Below are 18,453 nucleotides of genomic sequence, written 5' to 3'. Positions count from 1 at the left end.
CCTAAATTTATGCTAATGAGATAACTCAGGATGAAGGAGACCATGCTGGAAGGGCCAGGTAATAGCAGCCTGAACTCAGGGAAGGAGAGAACAAGTGGATATTGAGTTCAATCACATGGTGGATTATTCAATAATACCTAAATAAAAATCATGAAGCATGGACTAGTTTTCTGATTGTTGGTATACATCAATGTCCCAGAAAGCTAATACTTCCTGAGAACATGGAAGTTTGTTTAGGACCCACTTATGTGCCTCTCCCATTTGCTGGTTTGGATTTGTATCCCTTTGCTATAATAAAACTGAAATTGTAAGTACAGCACATTCCTGAGCTATGTAATGTGTCCTAGTGAATTACTGAACCTGAGGGATTAGTGGTTGTAGGGTTAGTTGTCCAAATCATGAGTGGCCTGGGAGCCCCATAGCTTGCGGCTAGTGGCTGAAGTGAGGACAGTGTTGTGGGACACTGTGCCCTTAATCTGTATTCTGTACTACTCTGAGTAGTTAGCATCAGAACTGCATTGCAAAACCTAAGAGCCTCTGGCTAGACATGAAATTCTCTACTACCTCATCCTCAAAGTTAGGAGACACTAATTCTTCTAAGATTCACCCTTCAGGAGCCAGAGCCAAACCCTTGTAGAACTTTCCTATTTATCAGAATATAAAGATGCTAATATAAAATTGTTTAGTATTAACTGCATCCTGAACAGCCAGATAGGGATGGAGATGGGAGATGGGACTGAGGATGTGAACTGACAATGGCAACAGGCTGACTTCAGTGGAGGACCCAGACTTAGTGACCAATTTCTCTTCCATATATGACACCAATACACTCACCTCCCTTTGAAAAAGGCCACATAGAAGATAGGCGAGTAGGCATTGACAAACTTCAGCAGAAAAGCTTTCAATATCAGGCGTTCTTCAAAAGTCTGCTCTGTTTTTGGAACCTCTGAAAAAGAAAAGCAAAGCTGATAAGATGGAAAGATTTCTCACCTCTCTGAATTCTGACTCTGTAACATGAACCATTCATTCTCTCAGCTTACTTCTTCAGAGGAAAAACTAAGAGATTGAACTCTCTGGCACTTCCTTCCTCTTATCCACTCAAGCAATGGTTTCATACTGTGCTCCTCAAAGAGGGTATGGGTAAGCAGAAAACTTCTTCCTACCACCTTGACTCACCAAGGGAATCCAGCTTTTACTTGTATAATTTCCACTTCTGTGAGATTTTACTTGAGCACAAATCCCTGACTAAAAAGGCTTATTCAACACTGAACTAGAGGAAAGAGGTGGCAAAGACTTATCTTGAGCAGCATAGCACTGTTCCTCTTTCTCTCCTCCACCATTTTTAGCAGGAAAGCCCTCAACTAAATGTACTCTGGAGAGGCTGAAACATCTTTATTCCACTCATTCAAATAATGAAAGATCATCAGTTAGTAAAACAAACACAACCTAAGACTAATGTCTCAAACTTGGGGGTCATGGTGCCCTTGTGTTCCATCAGGTCCAAACAGAGAACCCAGCTGATATTCCCAGAAGGACCCTGAAGAACACTAAGCAGAAACATCATTGGTGTCTTTAGAAGACTTGAGACCTATGGTATGCTCCAGTGAGCAGCTGTGCATAGTGCTTAGTGAGGTCTCCACAGATGGTGACAAATACCTCGACAAAGAAAAGAGAGTACAGAACCATACTTCAGGGGCAGAAAAAAAGCACTAAGTGTGTATCATGTGCACTGATGAGTACAGCCTGAAAGTGTGCTGAACACAGGGCCAGAGTGCCAGGGCCATGTGGTCAGGGAGTTCTGTATCCGAATGAGACCAGTGTGTGGACCCGCCTGACTTGTCTGCCCACCTGACACATGGATTTTGTAGGAATGATTAGAGAAGTTGACACAAGACCCTGTTCTCTCCACTGAAGTGCCTTCTCTGACCCATCCTCTCATGTACAAATCCTTCCCATCTTTAACATCCAGATTGAATGTTATACATAATCTCCTTCCCCAAACCTTCCCAGATGCCTTCGGCTGGCAATAAAATCCTTTTGTGTGTGCATTTAAAATAATATTTTACATTTATCAGTATTAATTACCTACATCCATGCCATAGGAAAAACCACAGTAATTGTAGCTTTTATTGATTTTCTGTGTCTTAGTTTGGATTACCTTGTAAGTCATGGGTTCTGGAGTAAGTAGTTTATTTGAGGGGTTCCTTGGCAAGCTTGGTAAGGGTATAGGGTGGTGAGATAGCAAGGGGATGGAAGAAAACATGGATATGTTTGTGAATAGGTTAAGGCTTCAGACAACTGGGACTCAGTTCCACAAGGGACCTTCAAATAGACTGTGTAAATCACAATTAAAAATAATTACACAGAGGGGTGAGCAAGCAGAAGTGAATTCTCCATTGGTTGAAGGTTACTGTTGGATTTGACTCCATGGTACTTCCATCTTCTCCTATGAGAAGAACTCCTGCAGAGAGAGTTGCAGTAAACTCCAGGGTGGTCAAGGGGGTGTGCGGGCCACACCAGAGGGTCTGCTGCAAGCTGCTCTGCAGGGGACATTGCACCTGGATATGTGTGATTCCCATCTCATTTCATCCTCCCTTACCTATGTGAGGGAAGTTTTATGTCTCACTTTTTTGGATGAAGGGAACTGAGACCCAGAGATATTAGAGCCTTGCTCAAGATCACACAGCCAGTAAGTGACAGAGTTAAGATTTGAACCCAGATTTGCCTGCCCTCAAAGACAGTTTTTACTACACCACACTTTGAAATCAGGATGTTTGATTGATTAATGTTTACATCATGCATCCTCTTTCACCTCCCCACTCTCCTCCCCCAGCCTGACATCATGCACTTAAAACTATTTTTTCACTGTTCAGTTAACATTCATTGAGCACCAGCTGTGTGCCAGGCACCATGCCAGGATGAATGAAGACTTCATCACCTCCTTCAAAGAGCTGCATTTAGCAAGGTCTCTATTGAAAGCCTTTTGCAAACTGCCAAGTCTCTTCCAGATTTACTCTGTGAGTGACAAGGTATCCTCTCCCCTCTCATCCTTTGAGAGGATCCTATGAAAAAGAATCCTGCATTTTCATGTCTGCTTACCCACACAGCACAGTGAACCCCTCATTTATTTGCAAACCTAGAACACCTTGTTGCGTATTAGAAGGTGCTACTCAACAGCATCAGTATTGGTCCAGTATAAGCCTCTGCTAAGGACACTATCACAGGCAGACACAAGCCCCAAAGACCCATGGCCCAGGAGGGGACTTAAGAATGGGAATGTTTAAAGACTCCATAGCACTGCTATCACAAGTGTGAGCCAGGCTTGATTTCTCTCTAAGGCTGAAAGGGCCTAAGAAATGAGAGTTACTCACTTGTCTTAGTCCCCCCAGAGCCCTGAGAAACATGGTGTAATTTCTGTAAATGCAGCAACACTGAAAACAAGTTAATTCCCCATGCTCCCCTTCATCCTGAGACCCACTTCTGTTCGCTTATGTTAATGAACAGTCCTAGAGGCCTGGCAGGCCATGCTGAGCCTATAGAGCACCCTGTCACCCTATCTGTGGCCCAGCTGTGTGCTAAGGGAAGAGATTATTTGCTTGTTTTGTTTGGCTACAGTAATGGCTATATGTGCAGATTTTAGTATCAGACATATTTGAGATCAAATGCAGAATATAAGTAGAGGAGTGAAGTTATAGAAATAGGAAAATGACACATGCCTCTCAGGGTTGTCCTGAGGACATGATAGGAATGTTTATAAAGCACTCAGCCAAGTGCTTGGCACAAGGAAGACCTCAATAAATGACTATCATTTTCATCGTATCATTATCATCATCATCATCATCATCATCTTCATCGTCATCATCATCATCGTCATTGTCATCCAGGTCCAATAGCCCTACTTTCAACAGCACAGCTGGGCTGTCTGTGGCCAGATGTTAGTGCATATGTGTAGCCCCTTGAGGTTCTGAGTATCATTTCCATGTTAACTTCTGACCACTTTCTAACAGTCAATGGTAAGCATGGCTGGTAGGTGACCCTGTTGGCACCCAGCTGGGAAAGTTGAATCAACAGGCCCCCTGTAACCTCCCCCGAAGAACCACAGCCCAACACGTTTCCTGAGATCCTCCAGGCAGGTTTAAAAATAGCATGGCCTGCAAGGGAACCTGGAGACATTGCCATGATTCTATAGGAGAAGAAGTTGGACAGTCTACCATGCTAGCCCTCAGCTGATAGACAGCTGTGTGTTTTTCTCTCTCTTGCCACACCTGGACCGACACAAGCATAACCCCTGAGATAAAAGTCCTGGCCAACACTGCACTGCCTCCCCCAATAAGCATTTGGATGAAGATTTGTACTCACCATTGACAGTTAACACCACCACTTCTGTTAGGTTTTTAGTTTATGTATGTTAGCAAAGCCCCTCAGATCATTAACCTCTCCGGCCTTTGCCCTCCCTGCTACAAATCCTGCCCGACAGAAAGGTCACTGCATCCCTGTTGATTGATGTTTATCATGTCCTTGCTGGGCTCAAGAGCCATGTCCACATCTTCAGCTTGATTCTTATTCTCCCTGACTAAAGGAAACAATGCCGAGGCCCAGATGGGAATGCCTGACATCAATTTTTAAGGTCACTGCTAGTTTTAAGATCTCATAACTCTGAATCTCCAAGTGACTGTGAACTCTATCATGTTCCCCACACCCCCACCATGGACAGTTTGGATGACTTTTTTTATAATAAGCAAGGTTATAGCTGTTGCCAGATGTACTCTACTATGCTCACTTGTTGAATGAATGAATGAATGAATGAATGAATGAATGAATGACAAAGAAAAAAATAATTTGGAATTGTGAAAAAAATGTTATCATTTACTATAAATTCCCTGTCACATTGGAAGGTGAGCAAATCTTAAGGAGGCACCTTTGTCTGCTGAGCAGGATAATCCATATGAAGACATAGAGAGAGGCTGTCAAAGGGAGTTACCTTTCCCTACATGAGATACCAGGTGGGGGTGCTGGAGTTAGATGCAGGACCCAGAAAAGTCTAGAACCAGTGCAATGGGAGGGGGAAGGGCAGAGAGGGAGATGAGGGGGCTGCCACCAAAAAGGAAATGTGAGTGCACAGGTTGGGGGATGCCCAGTGGAAATTTCCATTAACTTTTGTGTGATTTGCAATATGAGCCTCCTCATTTGCCTTTCCATAGAATCTTCAGTAAATGTTCATTAAAACCTGCTTTCCTTTCCGTTGCTTGAATAGTTCTGGATTTGCTCTTGGGGGAGGGATGTGCCCACAGACTGAGTCCTACTTCAAAATGGGCACCACATGAATAGAGACTGCCCATGGTGCCCTGTTGTAGCTCTGTTACAAAGGAGAGAATGGGAAGAGAGAGACAAGAGATAGAGACAGAAAGTGATAGAGACAGAGGATAGGGACAGAAAGGAAAAGAAGAAGGAGGGGAATGAGGAGAAGGAAAGGAAGAAGAAAGGAGGGAGGGAGGGAAAGAGGGAGGGAGGGAGGACATGATGGGGAGGGAGGGAGGGAGAGGTAAAACTTTTCAATAGGAATTTGAGCCTTTGCCCAGTGTGCCAATAGGCAGCAAATTCACTAGTAACTTAAGTGCATCTCATCTTTTTGTCTCTCATTTTTAATTTTTAAAAATTATTTTAATTTTAATTATTTCACCTTTTTGTTGAATTTATTGGGGTGACTCTGGTTAACAAAATTATACATGTTTCAGGTGCACAATTCCACAACACATCATTTGTATACTGTATTGTGTGTTCACCTCCCCAAGTCATATCTCTATCCATTGCCATTTATCATCCCTCCTATAACCTCCTCCACCTCATCCTAACCCCACCTTCATTTTTAAATATTTTGTAGGTAAGAAATTTAAAACCAATGTCATCTAAAAATAAATAATCAGGCCTGATGAGCTGAAAAGTTGGAACATGTATAAATGTGGCTAGAAGGATTAAGGATGAGGTATGGAGAGGCACATGTCTTTGATTTTCTTTTATAATCTCCTTTGAACTCTTTGTACTCAGATCTCCCAATCCCTACAGGAATTTCCTCTAAGGTCTCTGGAAAGAGAATCCAGTTCTTTCAGAGATCTTTGCTCCAACTGGAAATGAATGGCTCCCTTCCTCCCTACTGATAAATCACGGGCCTAGTTATTATTTATTAGTTTTATTTTTAAAACAGCCTTTGCCTGGGCTTGTAGGGCCATGAGCCACCATAAATAATGGGCATTTCCAATAAACAATCTAAATCCACTTGATAGGTCACTAAATCAGTCAGGTGCCTCCATCTCAGAGAAGCTCTGTGGCCATGATGTGTGCTTTGCTGGGAAAAGAGGCCCCCAGGAGACACCTCAAGTGAGGGAGAGAATTGAAGGATAAAAGGGAGCATCAAAGCCCTGGAGCTCCAGCTGGATTTGGGGCTCTTTCAGTAGCCAGAATAAGGAACCTCACCTGCCTATGACAGAGGAGATTTGACTGAAGAAATGGAGCAAGTTTTCTCAGAGTCCATCCGGGGTGGGATGATGTCTTCAGGACAAGTAGGGTGACCTGCACTCAGGCCACTGAGTAGGGTCCCCTCACAAGACCCCAACCTCAAAAGCAGTCTGACTCTGCACCCCATGAGAAAATGGACCAGCCTTGTTGTGTTTCATAAGACTCCAAGTATGATGCCTTTAGATTTCTATTGCTACATAGTTGTAAAGGAGAGTCAACATGGAGAGTGTGAGCAGGCAGGGGGGAAACCCCTCTCCATCCTTTATACACCGCTGTAATTCCAAGGCCCCAGAAAGCCACTCGGGTTGATGAGAGGCCATCTGAGGGTTGGGCCTGTTCCTGACCTGTAGGAACAGATTATCATCAGAGAGTGGATTCACTCTAGGACCAGGAAGGGCAATGGAATAGATAGAATTCCTGTGAAGAGCCATTACCTACCCCGTTTTCTCTCACGTGTTAAACCTCTAGGGTGCTGTGTCATAAAAAAAATATGGCTACAAATGACCCAGCTGTAAACTGCCTTGGAAAATAATTAGTATGAAAGCCTGAGTTAGCCCCAAGGGACCAACTAAGAATTCCCATCTCCTGAGTGGCATTCTAATCTTATGGAGGCAGAATGGCTGGCAAGAGGATACCAGCTGCAGAATCTGAGTTTTGGAAAAGCAGTTCCTCCTAACTGATGTTCCCAACAATCCAGCCAGTAGATATATAATGATGGTGATAAGACAAGACGAGAATATGCCCAAGTGTGTATTTCATCAGCCCTGCACTACTCTGGGCAGAAGGATGGAGGGCCTGAACTTGTGTGTCTGAGTCAGAAAGCAAAGGTGTCTGCTCCTCACCCTGCCTTTCCCCCAGGGCAGATCAAGCTTTTGAAAACAGCAATGTTTTCTGACAGCCCAACCATCTGGCTTTCCTTTCACTTGTGGTTGTGTTTGTGGAGAGGAGCTGGGAGGTGTCTCAGCCTCCTGGGTGATGTTGTTGTCTTGTTTGTGCTACGGGGAGGGAATCACCCTAGCAGGAGCCAGCCAGCTGGGTAATTAGGCAGCCAATGCATTGCCTAAGGGAGTTGAGAGTCCCAGAACTGGAGATTAAGGATGGGTGTTCCTGAGATACTCCTGTAGCACAAGGGATCCCTCCCTTTGAGTCAGAAAGATGGCTCTTGCTCTCAGATAAAGGGATATGAGACCTACTATGCTGTCTAGCAGTCTAGCCCAAGGTGGCAACACCCCAAAAGCATCTCATTTTAAGGAAAAAGGATGGTAATAGAAAGGAAGCACCAGAAGAGAGAGAGGATATGGGGAGAAAGAGGGAGAGATAAAGAATGGGAGGGAGAAAGAAGAGAGGGAGGCCTGGCTGGCGTGGCTTAGTGGTTGAGCATGGCTCAGGAGGTCATGGTTAGATTCCCAGTCAGGGCACATGCCCTGGTTGAGAGCTCGATCCCTAGTAGGGGGCATGCAGGAGGCAAGTCAATCAATGTTTCTGTCTATCCATCTCTCTTGCTCTCTCTAAAATGAATAAAAAAAATATTTTTTTTGCTCAAAGAAGGGAAGGAGAGAGAGTTCTACTATGGACCCATCATGGAAAATCCCATATCTAGTGTCTGCTGTGTGCCAGGCACTGTGCAGGCACTTTGTATAGATTCCCATTTGATTGTTACAACTGCCCTATGAGGATTTCCTCCCCATGGCAAGTACAGGTGAGGGAACTCATAATGTGCCCAGTTCATGACCGCAGATACTTCCGTGACACCAGCACTCACCTCACAAATCACACACTAGTCCAGAAACCAAGCCCCCAGAGAGTAGGAAGGGAGTAATTCCATCCTCAGTCCACTCCTCATGTCTTCCCTAAGAAGGATCAGGAGGGAGAACTCATCCTGCAGAAGCTTTAATATAAGGATTCCATTTTGCCAGAGATGAGGAAGAAGCAGAGAAGAAATAACCCTAATTCACCCTCCTTCTGCCCTCTAAGCTCCTTCCATTGCTTCCTCCTGCCTGAACCCCATCAGGCTCAGAGTGGGGGAACCAAGCGGCACAACCCACGGGGCCTCAGAGGGCACAGAACAAGGTAGAGAGGGGTGGAGAGAGATCTAGAGAGGAAACACAGGGAGCAGAGAATGACCCCTGCTCTCCTTCTCATAGATAAAGTCTCTGAGTTCTTAGAAAACACAAAGAAAAGAAGAGGAATATATTGGACTTCTTGCTAATAAGAGAGATGCATGCTTCCATGATTAACTGGAAAAATAAAAGAGACATGTCATAGTTATAGCTCAAGTTTGGGAATAAATTCTTGCCAGTTATATTAAGGAACAGTGTTACTAATAATAGTTTCATATAACTGGAATAAGTTGTTCTGCAAACTTGGGCTAAAATCATGAGCATACCATCCTCATCATTCCCAGACAGCATTTAGGATCCTTTAAGCCAACATCACTGAGGGGGCCCTCAGGCAATGGTAGAATCCACTCCCACCACACCCTTAGGTGGCCTCACAGAAGGGGCAAACAGGAGGCTCTTCCTCCACAGTTGCCCAAGGCCACACAAGGAGTCAGGAGCTGGTATCAGAAGAGGACTGTAAACCAGCAGAACTGACTCAGATTACCAGCACTATGGTCTCCCCAACACCTCCAGGAAGTCATTGGTCCTAGACTGGCCCACATGCAATCACACATATCCACATACCCCTATATGTATCCTGGTTCTGGAAGTATATCCCCGTGCAGGCTAAGGCTGCAGTGAAGCTGACTCCCAGGTCCCAGTGCTCTGAGCCAACAAAGCCAGCATTTCACCATGTACTCTATAAAAACACACATTATCCACATTTGATGGCAAATTAGATCCATCCATATATATACCAAATGTTCTTTAAAGAATTTTTAATGTCCAGGCAGCCTTTGGTACTGAGTTTTCCTTTCTTTCCCTTCTTCTCTCCTTTATAGTAATACATTGCCTTTTGCTGAGGCTAGCTTAGAACTGGATGCAAAATTTTAAACTCAGGACTTCCCAGAGGCATTTCAATTCTTTTTTTAAAATATGTTTTCATTGGTTTTTAGCAAGAGAGAAGAAGGGAAAGGGAGAGAGAGAAGTATCAATTAACTGCCTCCTATACACTCCCTACCAGGGATCTAGCCAGCAAGCCAGAATCAAACCGGCGACCTCTTGGTGCATGACACTCAATCAACTGAGCCATATTGGCCAGGGCAATTCTTTTTTTAAAAAAAATATTTTAATAAAGCATGTAGGACCTCAAAGTCTTTGAATCTATGGAGGTACCCTCATGCATGGAGACCTAGGAGGCAGGCAGGTAACAGTGTGCTCAGAATTTGTTCCCACTAAGGCTCCCTGCTTATCCCCAGAGACCCCTCACCACCAACACCACCTAACATTCACATAGGTGGTTGCATTGCATTTTAAATCTCCTGGAACCTCTAGTGTGGTTTCTTTTGCTTTGCCAGCCCATTTAGAATTTCCTGGGGATGGGAATATTCTGCTTTGTGACTCTTATTGCCTGGTTTCCTGTGAGGGCCTGTCCTGTTGGCCTGGGTGCCTGTGGTCCTGAGGTCCTGTCCAGTTCTTGCTTTTATTTGGAGGAACGAGGACAGGTACATATTGTGAGGCAGTAGTGTGTCATGGTCTGAGCAAGGACACTGAGGCCAAACAAACCAGTTAGGAGCTATATAATCTTGGGCCTGTCATTTATCTCTCTGTGCCTCAGTCTTCTAATCTTTAAAATGGGAGTGTTAAAAATATCTACATTGCGGAAACTGGTTTTGCTCAGTGGATAGAGAGTGGGCCTGCAGTCTGAAAGGTCCCGGGTTCAATTCTGGTCAAAGGCATTTACCTTGGCTGCGGGTACAACCGCAGTAGGGGGTGTGCAAGAGGCAGCTGGTCAATGTTTCTCTCTCATTGACGTTTCTAGCTTCCTATCCCTCTTCCTTTCTCTGTAAAAATCAATAAAATATATATTTTTAAAAATCTACATTATTGCACTGTTGACACTGTTTTAAAAATTAAATATACTAATATATGTAAAATGCTTAGAACAGTGCTTAGCACAGTATATATGTTTATGTGTGTGCATACGCATGCGCGTGCAGGCACACACACACACACACACACACACACACACACACTCATACACCACTATTAACCATGGGCCTTGGTCAAGTTTCTAAACCTCTTCAGCATTCTCAAGAGTGAAATACAAGATAAGCGATATCTTGCACTATTGTATAAATTCTGTGGGAGAATGTATACACGATGCCTACCAGGGCCTGGTAGATGGCAGTGCTCAATAAAAATCAAGTGCTTTCTCCCTACCTGGTTCTTTTGTTCACTTCTCTGTCTCCACTTTAGTAGCATCTGGGGGCAGCAACACTGAGGAAGAGGATATCAGCAATATTTAAACACTATACAAACACGGCCAGTTTTGTAAGAATGGGAGACTTTGGTTTAAAACAATGATCAGTTTCCAAGACCCTACAATAAGCCCAATCCTGTAACTACAATAGAAGAGGTTCAATAAAGAGTGAAGGATGAACTGCACAGCTCCACACACAATTTAGCATGTTGTACGTAGTTTTGAAAAGGAGGAGAAAATGAGGCAGTGGTAAGGGAGCTGGAGTTAGAGGATGATGCTGATAAAAACAAGCAAATGGCATCTTGACTATTCAGCCTAGAAGCCTGGAGTGAGTCCTACTTCCTCCAGCTCTAGCCCCTAGCCAGCACAATTCCTCATAGCCAGAGTACAAATAGGCCCTGTTCCCAGGCCAAGCCTGACCTATGCCTATGCCAGTCATGATAAGACCCTACAGTTCAGGAGCAATAGAATCCTGCTCCCCTATGTGTGGGCTCAGAAGCTCATTGTTTCAAAAGCACAGTATGACAGGAGGAAGCTGCTATGGTCTGAACACTTATGTCCCTCCAAAATTCAGTTTGAAAACTATTGCCCAATGTGATGGTAATAGGAGGTGGGGCCTCTGGTAGGTACTTACTCATTAGGATGTGGAGCCCTCATAAATTAGATTAGTGCCCTTGTAAAAGAGGCTCCAGAAAGACCCATAGCCCATTCCTCCATGTGAGGACACAATGAGAAGTCTGTGACTCACAAGAAGGCCCTCACCCAATTCTGCTGGCACCCTGATCTCAGACTACCAGCCTCCAGAGCTGTGAGAAATGAAGTTATGTTGTTTGTAAGCCACCCTGTCTGTGGTATTTTGTTGTAGCTGTCCAATGAGACAAGATGGAAGCATGCCTTGAGCTGATCTGCTTTGTGACTCTTATTGCCTGGCTTCCTGTGAGGCCCTGACCTGTTGGCCTAGGTGCCTGTGGTCCTGAGGTCCTGTCCAGCTCTTGCTTGTTTTCTACACTAGGATCTGGATCTTTTCCCTATAACCACCACCTGTGATCCTTTTAGGGATGAACAGATCATTGGGAATGAAGACAGTCCTTATCCTACCCATTCATTGGGATTCGCATAAACTTTAATCACTGATGCTTTCTTAACTGGGTTACCCACTTTATACAGTGAGCCTTGGCCAACCAGGCCCCAAAACTTCACTTATTTCCATAGAAACTCATCTCAGCTCAGTCCCTGGGCCACCAGTGCTGTGTAGTCTCCAAATATCAATAATAGCATGCCTTGCCCTCATCCTCATGAATAGTTATTATGGCATCTAGGAATACAACTACTGTCTTTATTTACCACTGTCGAGTCAATCCCTCTGAAGACATTTAGCAAATTCTTTCCTTTGGCATAACTATCTGTGGCAAGAATGAGTTTCAGATAGGCCTGACTTCTAGGCCTGCTGAGAGATGCTTCTAGAAAGGTGCCTGTCTATCAACCAGCCTCCAAGGAAACACTTGGGAACTTGCTCGGGTTGTTTACACCAGCTGTTTGCACCTGGTGAGCAAAGCATGTATTTACAGCCTCCTCATCAATCAGGAGATCTGGGGCAGGAAGCCAGATGGGTATTAAACCCAGCGTGAGAATGGCAAAGGAAGCCCCTAAGCCTGGAAGAATCCTCACCCCAATGGGTAGCATTATCCACAGCTTTATGTCCTGGGGAGGCCTGGGGACTCTGAAACTACACCTTTGCCCACAGGTATGCTGGCCATCCCTGGTGTTGTACAACCATCTCTGTTAGTGTGTATATCCTTTGCCATTAAGGAAAATTGGAGTCTTTGGATGTCTTTCAGTCACTGTCCCATTGTGACAACTTCACATTTGCCTCATTCACCTCCGTATTTCCTCAAATCCTTTTGTTAGTAGAGTTGAAATAATGAATACATAAACACTTACTGTGGCCTCTACTGAGGTTTACAGACTGACCAACTATCTTATGTGCATTCTTTGAAAAGACTTTGTGAATGAAAAGAGACATAACTTTACCAATAACTTCATCAACAAACTTATGCTAAGATCTACCCTAAGGCAGGCACTGTGTAGGAAATAAAGAGCAAGGTAAGACAAAGTAGCTCTTTTATAGGACTTTGTCCTCTGGTTGCAGCAAGTGGCAGAGACTTTTCAAGTTCACAGAACATCCACTCATATCTATGTGTCTTCATAATTAGGCTGGTTCTTGCCAGTGCTCTCTGAGCCAAGTGATGGATGGCACTTCCAGACTACAGTGTTTCACAGCCTCTGTATGACCCCCCAACTCTCTCTTTCCCTGACATTGTCTCCATGTGGCCTCCATCAGTCTGGTCCTTGAGCGAGTGTGTGAAGCATAGACCATGGCCTGTCACACCAGACATGTAGTTTGAGCAAGAACAATTACACAACTTCACATTATGTAACTGAGATCTTGAGATGAATTTATTACCCCAGCACAGCCTTGTCTATTCTAACACTGGGGAATACACACAAATACAGGGCTGATAACAGGCAATGCATGATAAATTCCAGTGAGCAGAGTAGGTAATACATTCCAAGCTGACTCCCACTTTGCTAGTTTATAAGTCAAGTCTATAATATTGTGTCTCTTTTGCATTTGCCTTTGCTGTGGCCTTCTCAGTATGGCTGGTGCCCTCCTATTGACCAGCTCTCACTGTAACAGGCCTTTCCCAACCCCTTGATACAAAGGACACAACTCCAATGCTATCACACCTCCCTGCTTTGCTTTCTCACTCTCCATGAGATGTTCTTGTCTACTGTCCATCTTTCCCTTACTACAGTGTAAATACAAGAAGAGCAGGGACCATGTCTTTCTTGTTTACAGCTGTGTTTCCAGAATTGGGCCTGGCACAAAGCAGGCACTCAATCAATTAATGTCTGAGGGATGAACAAATGAATAAATGATCTGTGGCCCAAGAGTTCAGATGTAGAAGGGAGGAAACTCACTAAGAACTGAGAGTCCAGAAAAGGATTCATTGGGAGGCAGCCCTTGAGAGGCTTTTTTTGAAAAGAGGGTCACCAGGGGTTGTTACAGCTGTTATAGAAGCCTGAGCAAGGCATAGGGGTGAGAACTTACAGGCAGGGGTCTGGGCTGCCCGTGAATTTAGTGGAGTAGAACAGTGGGAAGAAGGTGGTGGTTGAGAGCCTAGAATGCCAGTTTATATAGGGTGTCCCTCCCAAATTATATATACATACTTTGAATATTTAATTATAAGGGCAGTGTTTATTAAAATACATCTCATTTTCAAAATTGAGCTATTATTTGTTAAAATGTGTATACATGTTTTGGGGGAACACCCTGTATCTAACCTAAGGACAAAAGGAAGCTCTCTTAAGTGCTGGATGGGAGTGATGGGCCAAATCCACTGTTAGAGACTGGGTGGAGATTTCCAAGATAGAGGCCCATAGAAAAGAGACTAAAGACAAAGGCATAGTCATTAGGTTGTGACAACAAAGCAGATAAGGTGATGATCAATGGACAGAAAGGAGGAACATGATGAAGGATCAATTAAACTTGATCCAGAAAAGTTCCCTCTCTGCCCAATGCCACACAGTGGGAGTGGGAGGAAGAAGGAACCAGGTTTAGAACTCGCAGGTTCTTTTCACTGGACTCCTAATTCCGTGGTCCTTCCACTGCACAGCAGCACCTCTCTGAGCCCCTGGAGACATCCAATCTAACAAAGAGAGGAACAATGACCTGGGATAACACCTACATGGGTTCCTGAGTGGAGACCCAGCACACCACATCAATCCGGACAGTAAGGAGCTTGCCTTAAAAACAGCAGAAAACACATTTGCATTTTAGAGATAGAATCTGAGTTTGAACCTCCAAATAATGAGGATTTAACTCTTTCCTTGCTGACCACACATCGTTTATGTGAAGATGGAAGGGAATACAGAATATATATTTTTTAGTTTAAAAACAATTTATGAGCATTACTATCACAAAGAACAAAATACGTTTACTAAAATTTCATCTCTTTTCCAGTGTACATACTTTCTTATGGAGGACTGGGTGTTGGGTTAGCAGCCTGGAGGGGCCTAAACTTTTGGGTTTGGGAGTGCTATTAAAAGCAGTGGATGGAGCTTCACAGAATGGAAACTACTTCGTGCCCCAATGCAAAGAGAATTTGCCCAGCCTTGTACACTCACTGAATACTTGCTAATGAGTTTTTCATTGTCCACCCTTTCATTTATGTTCTTTCTTTACACTCTCTGGAGCTGTGCAAGAAAAGGGAATAAAGTAATGCAAATGGACAGCAGGAAGACATTTCTACATTACTCATTCCCTGTTCCTCTCTTCCCCACTTCCTGCCCCCACATTAAGTAATGTCCTTTATACCAGACCCTCTAGCCTCTCTCTCCTGTTGCAACCTATATCCCTGACCACGTAATTCTGCAAACATACAGCTCCCATCATATCACACCCTTCAAAACATCCTCAGTCGTGTTGGGTGCTATTGAATCAGGAGTTATTGAGGCAGCAGTTCTCTCCACTGCTGGTATTTCTTCCATGTGTAGGGAATGGGATCAGCTGCATTGCTCTGCTTATCCGCCCATCTCACTCATTACTTCTCTTGGCTGACAGAAGGGAAAGTAGCTCATCTCAGTGGTCAGTCCAGGAAGTAACACATGCACTCCTTGCCTACCCACTCCGCTGCCCTTCCCTTGGGGAGCATAGGGCCTGAAGGCAGCAAGTGTTTTTATGTCCCCCACCCCTACAGGTCCTAAGATTTGTTGGGCTGCTCTGTCCACTGTTACCACCACTGGGAAGGTAAATCTGTCTGGAACCCAGTATTAGGAAGCCTGTTTGATTCTCCTGCTAAGATGCTTCATCCGGTGTAGCCATTTTCAGCTGTAAAGGCGATACCCTGGCTGTGTCTATACCTGCCTGTGCTTTATTTCTCAACTGGTTTAGCACTTGGGCCAGGACAATGGGTACTTTTTGTTAGATGCCCTGCGAATGCCTACAAACATGCTTCCATTGTCTGAAAACAAGCAGGGTCCTTGGCATTTGAGGTCTTCCACCCCCCAAAAAAGAAAGATTATCATCAACTTTCAGGGCCCAGTGCCCACTATGCTGTGTCTTTGGGTATGTGAAAGACCTGAGAGCAACCACCATTCTGGGCTCATCTGACATCCTAGAAATGCTTCATTTTTTCTTTCTTCCATATGATAAGCTCTGCTCCTTCAGCTCCCTGGCATTTAGGCCCATCAAAATTATGCCACCCAACCCTACTCCGAGTATAAGCTCAGCTACATGCCCTTCTCTGCATGCCTTTCTTGGTCCTGAGGGAGGGATCTGAGTTCCCTCTTCCTTGCTGCATTTCTTATTCTGCTTCCTCTGCCAGGAACTGTCTCCTCCTGCCCACTGCCCCCATTCCCCTCCCTCACAAACCTGTCTGACCACCACTTATCTCTGAGCTCTCCAACTGATGCCTTTACCTCTGAAGCATCCCTTGAGTCCTCAGGAGTGTTGGGTGGTCCCCCTAAGTGCTTCTATAGGATCCTGAATACCACTAAATACTCGGAAGTAAATGCTCTGCCTACTTGTCTGAAGAAGTTTATGAAGGCATATAGATAACACTTGCAATTATGTACAAGCCCAAAGAGAACAGAACTGCCACTCTAAATGGTAAATGCCTATGTCCACATAGAAACCAGAAGTAAATGCCCAGTGAATAGAGGCCCAGACGGGGAGAAGCTCGAAATGAGTAACTGGAATCAGGGAGGCCTTTCCGGAATCCTCTGGTCCTCCAGGGGGGAGGCTCTCTTAAGAGGGAGTTATCCTATTGAGTGTCTAGCTTCTAAGCTGGTCAGTGAATTGAAGATATCCTATCATTAATTCAACTGCCCAGAGGTTAATAAGGGGCCAAGATTCCTAGTTCCTGGATTCAACGAAGTTAAGGGGGGGGGGGGCATCCAGGCTCCCCAGAATAAATCCAGTGAGAAAAGGGTCTCGGATCTCAGCCCTCCCCCATCTCCTGAGCACAAATGCCAAAGAGTGGTGTGCAGCAACAGCAGGTTGCAGCTCAAATGACACGTCTGAATATTGAGGCCACTGCATTTTTCTCACTGGCTCGAAGCTTGGGAAGTCTGATATGACTCTTTGAAGTCTGCTCAGTGCACAGGGAATGTGTGGATTTTCTGGGGCCTCTGACAATATGGGGAGAGATAAGACCCTCTCGGGCTCAAGTATCAAGAGGCTTTCTCAACTTTATAAATGCTGCTGGGAAAAGGAGGAGAGCTAAAACTCTGAGATTTTTAACAGGAAGTGTCGAACCCATCTTGCTTCTAAGTTAGGCTAAGAAGAATAAACCCATGGCTTATTCTTAGGGGATGGTGACGCAGTCAATCTGGGCGGGAGGAGTATTGATCAAAATTGCTGTAGGGCCCTAGCCAGTTTGCTCAGTGTATAGAGCATCGGCCTGCAGACTGAAGGGTCCCTGTTTCAATGCCAGTCAAGGGCACATACCTGGGTTGTGGGCTCGATCCCCAGTGGGGAGCTTGCAGGTGATTCTCTCTCATCATTGATGTTTCTATCTCTCTCTCTTCCTTTCTGAAATCAATTAGGATATATATATATATATATATATATATATATATATATATATATATATATATATATTGATATATATTTTAAATTGCTGCAGGAAGGGCTTCTGAGGGATGCCCTTGGTAGGCCCTATCAGGACATGACCAGGGCACTTCCTCATTTCCCCAATTAAAATGCTCTATACAGAGCATCTTGTTCTTGTTCCTTTTCTCATGCTGGGGTATTACCACCAACAACATTGCACACACTGAATGACCACGTTCCAGGGGGCCTGGGGCAAACACGCGATGTGGTGGCACAGTACCGATTTGGGTGAGCCACTTGGCCACCGCACCGTAGATCTCATCCAGGATGAGGATGACCACAAGGTTGATGATGACCGCTGTTGCTGTCACTGTCACCCGGACGTTGGAGCGTGTGTCCTTGTTGAGAGACAGAGCAGCTGCAGTTGTGATACGGTACACAATGACCGCAAAGACAATGGAGAAGGTCAAGGCAATCTGCAGAGGAAAAACAGGGAGAGTCACACTTCTGCAGACAATTATTGAGCACTTATCATTTGCTCAGCCAACAGTATTATTGGCTAAGCCAGGTATTATTAACCTGGAGTTCATTGGTGGGAAACAGGGAACTGCAAACTCCTTAAATATTCATGCAAATTCTAAATACAGATAAATTTTTCAGGAGAAAGTGTCTTCCATTTTTATCAGATTCCAAATGGCCCACAATACACCAAAGAATTAACAATGGTGTGTACCATGCACGTAATGTGATTCCTTTTAGTAGAGAGCTTTCAATCTGCTATGGAGAAAAGGCAAATTCCTATTAAATCATAGTAAAAAAATACCTGAAAAATGTATTAAGTGCAAAATGAAAAATATAGTTGTTAAAGGGTCTGAGAGTACAAAGGAGCAGGTAGATCTGAGTGCTCAGGGAATAGTTTGTGGATCAATGGGATTTAAACTGGGACTCATTGAAAAGACATA

At 44.4% G+C, this 18,453-nt stretch overlaps 1 protein-coding gene across 1 annotated transcript in view; it reads right to left on the bottom strand.

The window, feature by feature from the left end:
- Window positions 1-18,453, bottom strand: part of ANO2 (anoctamin 2) — a 277,160-nt gene that overhangs the window by 48,203 nt on the left and 210,504 nt on the right. Inside the window, exons 15-16 of the mRNA XM_084878468.1 lie at window positions 17,772-17,967; window positions 835-946 (exon numbers count right to left, since the gene is read on the bottom strand). Coding sequence (XP_084734594.1) covers window positions 835-946; window positions 17,772-17,967 — 308 coding nt within the window. The remainder of the gene's footprint in view (window positions 1-834; window positions 947-17,771; window positions 17,968-18,453) is intronic.

This window comes from Pipistrellus hanaki, assembly GCF_964339955.1.
Source record: "Pipistrellus hanaki genome assembly, chromosome: 3".
In the NCBI taxonomy this organism is placed as follows: Eukaryota; Metazoa; Chordata; class Mammalia; order Chiroptera; family Vespertilionidae; genus Pipistrellus; species Pipistrellus hanaki.
Note: the sequence above shows the minus strand (reverse complement) of the source record. Positions and strands in the feature narration are given on the sequence as shown.